We start from the raw sequence: 8924 nt of genomic DNA, 5'->3' as shown, positions 1-8924 counted from the left end.
AGTATACTATCATATCTCAAAGATTTTCCATCTAAACTGATTTAAATAAATCGACCTCAAGATTCTTATGCCAACTACTGAGAAATAAGGGTACACGCCACAATTACAAACACTGCATGTGGATTTATACCACTTGACAAAATTGAATAAATGCTCTTGAATACCCCAAAATTAATTAATAAGGGTACATAATAAAGCAGAAAATGAAAAATAGAAAAAATAAAAAGTATAGATTAAGAAGTGCATTTTAGTGACAGTACAATATGAAAATCCCTCACGAGGACACATGCAATTTAACCCTTTTCACAACCCTTGCAACAAAAATTTAGAGTAAATAAAGGAAATAATTATAGCAAAATAAGTGCAAAATAGAAAAGAAGGGGAAGAGCTAGTAGGAAAAAAAAATTTGGGGAATTTTTTTACCTATGACTTATTCTCATAATAGATCAGTAGAGTTACTGTTAGTAAAATAGTTCAGCCTGTTATCCTGAAACAATGTAAAGTAAGAAAGTTGCGATTTCCAGCTCACCATAGACGAGGATGCACGGAACAAGACTGGACCAGCCTTCTATGTAACATATGAAAGAAAAAATGTCCCAGCATCCAGAGCTTCAGAAGGTTGCTTCGCCTTTATTCGGATTCATAAAAGGAATACATCCAGTACACACCTCACCCACCACCCTAGTTGGCTGACATGTTTCGAACTATGGCTATGGTTAAGAACTGAATAGTTCGAAACATGTCAGCCAACTACGGTGGTGGGTGAGGTGTGTACTGGATGTATTCCTTTTTTCTTTAGTATGTTATCCTGAAAGTTGATCCAGAGGAAGGCAAAAGAACCCTGTCAGGTACAAGCCAATTTTCCTCACTTTAGGGGAAAAAATGTCTTCCCGACTCCAATCAGGTAATCAGAATAACTCCCTGGATCAACGACCCATCTCTAGTAACTATAACCTGTAATAGTATTTCACTCCAGAAATATATCCAGGCCCCTCTTGAACTCTTGAAGAGGAGATATTTATAGTCTCACTGCTCTTACCGTAAAGAATCCTCTTGTGTACAAACCTTCTTTCCTCTAGACGCAGAGGATGTCCCCTCGTCACAGTCACAGTCCTGGGAATAAATAGATGATGGGAGAGATCTCTGTACTGACCCCTGATATAATTATACATAATTATTAGATCTCCCCTTAGTTGTCTTTTTTCTAAAGTGAATAACCCTAATTTTGCTAATCTTTCTGGGTACTGTAGTGCACCCATTCCAGTTATTACTTTAGTTGCCCACCTCTGAACCCTCTCCAGCTCTGTCATGTCTGCCTTGTTCACAGGAGCCCAGAACTGTACACCGTACTCCATGTGCGGTCTGACTAGTGATTTGTAAAGTGGCAGGACTAGGTTCTCATCAAGGGCATCTATACCCTTTTTGATGCAATCCATTATTTTATTGGCCTTGGCAGCAGCTGCCTGACACTGGTTTCTACAGCTAAGGCTACTTTCACACCTGCGTTCGGGTGTCCGCTCGTGAGCTCTGTTTGAAGGGGCTCACAAGCGGCCCCGAACGCAACCGTCCAGCCCTAATGCATTCTCAGTGGACGCGGATCCGCTGAGAATGCATCAGTCTGCCAGCGTTCAGCCTCCGCTCAGCGAGCGGACACCTGAACGCTGCTTGCAGCGTTCGGGTGTGCGCCTGGCCGTGCGGAGGCAAGCGGATCCGTCCAGACTTACAATGGAAGTCAATGGGGACGGATCCGCTTGAAGATGACACCATATGGCTCAATCTTCAAACGGATCCGTCCCCCATTGACTTTCAATGTAAAGTCTGGACGGATCCGTTCAGGCTACTTTCAGACTTAGTTTTTTTTTCAAACTATAATGCAGACGGATCCGTTCTGAACGGATATAAACGTCTGCATTATAGGAGCGGATCCGTCTGAGCAGACATCAGACGGACCCGCTCTGAACGCTAGTGTGAAAGTAGCCTTAGTTTGCTGTTCACTAAAATTCCTAAGTACTTTTTCATGTCAGTGTTACCCAGTGTTTTACCATTTAGTATGTATGGGTGAATTGCATTATTCCTTCACATGTGCATAACCATACATTTGTCAGTGTTAAACCTCATCTGCCACTTCTCTGCCTAAGCCTCCAATCTATCCAAATCCATTGGTAGCAGTGTATTGTACTCTTTTGTGTTAATTACTTTTGTCATCTGCAAAAAATGTTATTTTACTGTGCAAGCATTCTACAAGATCATCAATATTGATGAGACTATGGCCCAATACTAACCCCTGTGGCAACCCACTAGGGACAGTGACCCAGTTTGAGTGTGTAACACTAATAACCACCCCCTGTTTTCTATCACTGAGCCAGTTACTTACCCACATACAGAATTTTTTTTCCCAGTCCAAGCATTCTCATTTTATATACTAACCTTTTATGTGGCACAGTATCAAATGCTTTCAAATGCTTTGGAGAAGTCAAGATATACAACATCAATTGATTCGCCGCGGTCAAGTCTAGAACTTACCTCCTCATAGAAACTGATTAAATTAGTTTGACATGACTAATCCCTCGTAAATCCATGCTGATATGGTATTATTTGCTTATTTTAATAGAGGTACTTCAAGATAGCATCTCTTAGAAAACCTTGAAACAGTTTACCCACGACAGATGCTAAACTTACCGGCCTATAGATTCTGGGCTCTGTTTTTTACCCTTTTTGAATATTAGCACCACATTTGGCCCAATCCTGTGGAATACTCCCAGTCAATATAGAGTCCTGAAATATCAGAAATAAAGACCTGGCTATGACATTGCTTAAGTCTCTTATGATACGGGGGTTGTCTGCCATCTGGTTCCGGCAATTTGTCTATTTTAATCTTTTTAAGATGCCGCTGTACTTCTTCCTGTGTCAGACAGGGCACTTTTAATGGGTAATTTACTTTTACATTCTACATTTCATATGACAGTGGAGAAAAAAAAAATAGCTTTGCAACTCCCCCATCATCACTCTGTAAAGGACCAACACGTTTAGATTTATACTTTACCATTTATATAATTGAAGAACATTTTAGGGTTAGTTTTACTCTCTTAGACAATGAATCTCTCTGTCTCTAGCTTGGCTGCTTTTATTTGTGTTTTACATATTCAGTTTTTTTCCTTATAGTTTTCAGTGCTTCCTTGTTTTGTCATTTATTGCTTCCCTTACAATTCTATTTATCCACATTGTTTTTTTTCCCTTGTTCCTTAGCCTTTTATTCCTATAAGGTATGTACCTCATAGGGAAGTTTAAAGAAATTAGATTTTTCTGCTTTGTCGAACTTCGACAAGAAATTTGATTAGTTATGAATTACTTTGTCACAAATCTCATTGCATTGTATGGAGCGGGCGCAACTACGGGGAATAGCAATCGCACTGCCCACCATCATTTAACCCTTCAGATGCCGCGTTCAATGCTGATCATGGCATTTGAGACTCACGTTCAGGTGCTCAGGGGGTTAATCCGAGGTGAAAAGAAAAATATATGTATATACTCACCTCATCTACTTTATTATGGAGAGGCAATCACAGCCATCTTGATAGAAGAAAACATGCCAATTGGAGCGTGCGCTGACGTGATGATTGTCATTTTTTGAAAAATGTATTAGTTACCACAAAGTGCCAGAAAATGCGGATTCATGGTGAATAAATTTTTTCATGAAATTGGGATTGAGGTCAATTTGTTTAACTTTGATTCGCTCAACACTAGTCATCAGTATCAGATCGGGAGTAGGGGGTCCAATTCCTGACACCCCTGTTAATTACATGTTTGAAGAGGTTGCGGCACTCTGATGAGCGCATACTGAGCACAGTGCTGTAGATCGTATAGAATCTGTGCTTGGTATTTCAGCCCAGTCCCATTCACTTGAATGATACTGGCCTGCATTTAGGCCATGTGACCAAAGAATGCAATGTTGCTGGCTTTGTAGGAGGATGCAGCACTCACCGGAGCGCCACAGTCCCGTCAAACAGCTGATTGGCGTCAGACCCCCACCAATCAGATTCTAATGTCTTGAAATCCCCTTTAACTGAATCAGTCCCTTCATGCCGCTTACAATAAAGTGGGTAGGTCTAATACATCTTAAGAAGTTGTGGGCATATATATTTCCAGTATATGCTAAAGAGTTTGACCTTGTGACATACTCCCTTTAAAGTCATTTCTCCACAGTGACATATCACATATCCAGGGGCGTAACGATCGCGGTCTCAAAAGTCAGGGTGAGGCCCACTGTACTCACATGTAACGGGCTTGGCACTGTCATTGTACTTCATGTAACAGGGCCCTGCGTTGCCACTATACTTCATGCCGGGCCCTGTCAGAGTGCTCAACTCACCTGCATCACCTGCAGTACAGCAGTGAATAATGGGGCAGTGGGGGACACTATTAGGGGCAGTGGGGAATATTACTGGGGTCAGTGGGGGACATTAATGGGGCAGTGTGAGATATTACTGGGGGGCAGTGAGATACATTACTGGGGGCAGTGAGAGACATTACTTGGGACAGTGGAAGGACATTACTTGGGACAGTGGAAGGACATTACTTGGGACAGTGGAAGGACATTACTTGGGACAGTGGAAGGACATTACTTGGGGCAGTGGGGTACATTACTGGGGCAGTGGGGGACATTACTGGGGACAGTGGGGGACATTACCAGGGGCATGGGGGACATTACCAGGGGAAGTGGAGGACATTACTAGAGACAGTGGGGGACATTACTGGGGACAGTGGGGGACATAACCAGGGGCAATGGGGGACATTACCAGGGGCAGTGGGGGACATTACCGGGGTGAAGGGGGACATTATTGACAGCTGACCCAGTCAGAGATACTGGTGTAGAGTAATGAGGGAGGCAGAGTACAAGCAGGCAGAGTACAAGCAATACAGTAAACAGTCAAAGCAGGCAGCAAAGGGTCAATACAGAGGTCAGGTACAGGTCAGGTCATGCAGCGGAGGGTGAGAATCCAGTAAACAGGCAAATAGTCAGTACAGGGGGAGACTAGAATACAGCACATATTTGAAAGAAATTAGAAAGCTAACCAATCTATTGCTCAGGCAACCTCCTACAGGGAAAGATGCCTTAAGTACCTCAGGGTTGTCAGCTATTGGTTGGTGAAGTTTGAGGTGCTCTCCCAGCTTTTAATGGGCCAGTGTGTGCGTGCCTTAGGGACAATGGAGAAGAGGTCTTGCCAGCAAGCAGGGCACCCCCTGTGTGGAGGGACAGAACAGACTCAGCAGGAAGAAGGTGGTGGAAGGCAGGTCTAGGCCGCAGGGTGCAGTAAATTGGACAGTGGCAGCTCGCAGCCGACACTGAAACAAGGTACCAATGGGTGTTACCAGTTGGGGATGTATTGCTGCACAGTCTGACATTATCCAATCAGTGCTGCCAGTGTCTGAATGTGCAGGGACACCCCCCTCCCCCCCAACTGATCATACTAGTCTGGACCATCACGCAGACTGCCAGAAATTAATTTTATAACTTTCTAGCAGGAATAAAAAAGGAATGCAAGAATGTAGGAAAGTCTGAATGTAGAAGCATTATTACTGTATATATGATATGTAGATTTCTTTCTGTTAAAATGTGCACAATAAGAACAGTGTTAAAGAAATGAGTCCCAATAAATACATAAAATGACAGGTTTTATTGAAATTGCATTTGTCCACATGGCAGAGGAGGAAGCAACCTGACAAGATCATGGCATCACAAGAAGATATCAAGACTAACAACATGTTAAAGCCTTATGTTTACCCTACAAGCCCAGAAAGCACCAATGGGGTCATTTATCAAACTGGTGTAAAGTAGAACTGGCTTAGTTGCCGATAGCAACCAATCAGATTCCACCTTTCATTTTCCAAAGAGGCTGTCAAAAATGAAAGGTGGAATCTTATTGGTTGCTATGGGCAAATAAGCCAGTTCTACTTTACATCAGTTTGATAAATAACCCCACAAATGTATAGGTCAATTATATCCATAGGGTTCCATTTAGAAAAGAATGTTGTTTTGGCATCCATCTGTGTGCATTGGCATACCTGTTTTTGCTGTATAGAGTAACATAGACGACCAGGGATCAGCAACCTTCAGCACTGCAGCTGTTGTGAAACTACAATTCCCGGCATGCTCCATTCATTTCTATGTGAGTTCTTAGAAGAGCTGAGCAAGTATGCACACTGGGAGTTGTAGTTTCACAACAGCTGGAGTGCCGGAGGTTGCCTACCCCTGTAGTAGACTATCCCACAAAAAAAATCACGCTGTCCGGTAAACTTTTTCCTTTTTCTTTTTAACACATGGGTGCTAATGGACAGCATATGCATTAGGTGTTCCAATAGATAGGTCTGAAAGAAGACTTAAATGTAATGTGGACAAAGCCCAGCAAACCAACTATATAAAACATATAATATAAAAGCATAGAATCATCAATACATAATAATATTGCCAGTAGCTTTCTGCATATGGAACTATGTATGTAACTATAACATTTTCTGTATTCGGGATACATTCTTTGACTAGATTTACTGTATAGTGATATTTTATTCAGGCACTTGTATTACTCTACTTGATGTAATAATAATAATTTTTAATTATGTGAGATGGGGAAACAGCTCTCCTTGTCTGAACACTGTGTATATTAAATTAAATGATCTGGACTGACATTCTGCTGTTTGGCCACAAGATGCCGCTGTTTCCTAAACACAGCTACAGACTACATATATTTTCATATTCATGAGAGGTGGAGTTACTCAGAGCCTTGAGAGGAAGAGAATGAGAGCAGCCATCTTAGAGGGAGCTGAGACTGAGGAACTGTGTCAGCAGAGGATCCGACGGCATACCTCAGTGACCAGAGCGGCAGCTAAGTAAAGCTGATTATGTCCAAGACCTTGATCCTGTCCAGAGGAACAAGGATTGTTTTCAGGAACGCTGATGAGAGCTGAGGAGCAAAGCGACATACACTGCGGGACCGCATGCTTGTTGGAGAGGCATTTGTTCTGTTCAGAGTCACCAGCAGAGGCAGAGGAGACCTGGGTCGGTAAGATCGTGAACGCAACTCATTACAGTGTTGGCGCCTAGAGACTGAGACCAGGCCTGTAGTTAGTTAGATAGGGTCTCTGTTTGTGTCAGGCCACAAGTGTTGCTATTGTTCACCGCAAGGACTCAAGAATTTAAAGGGACATTTAACACCGGAGAGCTGATAAACTTCCCCACAAACTCAAGCCAGGCTGGCATTTTGCTCAGACGGAATACTCAGGCACGTGCTACAACACCAGTTATGGGAAGGGGGAATTCTGTAGAGCTTTGCAAGATTGTAAGCTGTTGTGCTGCACCGCAGGCTAGTCCGTACCACATACCCATACAGTTATTCTTGTTTTTTTTAGGGTAATAACAGGTAAGGTGTGGCAGTTTAGTTATGCCCGCCAGTAGGTAAATTACCATGCTTTCCTCCTGCATCCATCGGAGGGCGCCATGCTGTTCAGCACAAGGGTCTCAGCCTTTAGGCTGGGTGCATGTAAATTTATGTTCCCAGCATTTGTGGTTGTGTTCATTACCACGTTTAAGTAAAATTCTGTTTTGGCAAAAGCTGGTGGTGGAGTTGTTTTCCTAGTTCGTGACTTTGCTGTATCCTGGGGAGCCCACCTCGGTCCACGGCTTACGATTATATAGCACCAACATATTCCACAGTAATTTTATGTATACTTTGCACCTGAGGGTTGACTATCTCCATTTTTCCATCTTGACGGTCTTCTGTATCATGATACAACTGTCATTTATACTGCACAGTAACACTGTCACTGTCACTATCATCAGTAAGGGTACTTTCACACTAGCATTTAAGTTTTCCGGTATGGAGTTCCATCATAGGGGCTCCATACCGGAAAAAAACACTTCAGTTTTGTCCCCATTCATTGTCAATGGGGACAAAACTGAACTGAACAGAATGAAATGCTCCAAAATGCATTCCGTTCCATTTTGTTGCGTTCCCAGACCAGAGAGCAAACCGCAACATGCTGCAGTTTGCTTTCCGTCCTGGGATGCAGAGCAAGACAGATCCGGCATGACCCTCAATGCAAGTCAATGGGGACAGATCCGTTTTCTCTGTCACAATCTGACACAAGAGAAACTGGATCCATCCCCCATTGACTTTCAATGGAGTTAATGACGGATCCGTCTTGGCAATGTTAAAGATAATACAACCGGATCCGTTCATAACGGATGCAGATGGTTATATTATCAGTAATGGAAGCTTTTTTGCTGAACCCTGCCGGATCTAGCAAAAACACTAGTGTGAAAGTAGCCTTACCTGAGCATTGCAAGACTTCCTCTTCCATTTCTGGCATTGAACCTTTTTTTTCATTCAACAAAGATATTTTTCTAGTTTTTCGTTATACTGATTCGTAATTTCTGGACTTTTTCCTCCAGTAGCAATGCAAGATCAGCAGACCAAGGAATGCGACACTTAGGATGACCACAGCAATTGTGAGTCCAAAAACAGTACCTGAGGAAAATCACAAAATCTTTTATTAAGACAAACAATTCACATACATTATAAACTACACTTCTTTCCAAGCAGAAGTCTCAATATAAATGCACTTGGTTGCTCATCTGGTGTTGTTAACAACAGTTCTGGTGCTACATGCCAGGACCAAGTTTGAAAGGATTCACCAGAGGCTCCTCCAGTAGGCCAAGGCTCTGGGATAATAATATGCTCCAAAAGTTCAGAAGACCCCATTTGAATCCAATCAGTTGAGCTCTAGACCAGGGGTGTATCTACCATGGCTGCAGACCATGCAACTGCTATTGGGCCCAGGGCAAGATGGGGCTCAGTCCTAGTTGGGGTTATCTCCTCTTCTACTGCAGGTGAACACTTGGTCAGGACTCTACCCTCTAAAGGAACAAC

General features: G+C 42.8%; 1 protein-coding gene across 2 annotated transcripts in view; it reads right to left on the bottom strand.

Annotated features, from left to right (window-relative positions):
• Window positions 1-8355: 8355 nt before the first annotated feature.
• Window positions 8356-8924, bottom strand: part of LOC121001747 (prostatic acid phosphatase-like) — a 211476-nt gene continuing 210907 nt past the window's right edge. For both annotated transcript variants that reach the window (XM_040432942.1, XM_040432943.1), the window contains exon 11: window positions 8356-8522. In XM_040432942.1, coding sequence (XP_040288876.1) covers window positions 8410-8522 — 113 coding nt within the window. In that variant the 3' untranslated portion in view covers window positions 8356-8409. The remainder of the gene's footprint in view (window positions 8523-8924) is intronic.

This window comes from Bufo bufo, chromosome 5 (assembly GCF_905171765.1).
Source record: "Bufo bufo chromosome 5, aBufBuf1.1, whole genome shotgun sequence".
NCBI lineage: Eukaryota > Metazoa > Chordata > Amphibia > Anura > Bufonidae > Bufo > Bufo bufo.
This window is presented reverse-complemented; position numbering and strand designations above follow the sequence as displayed.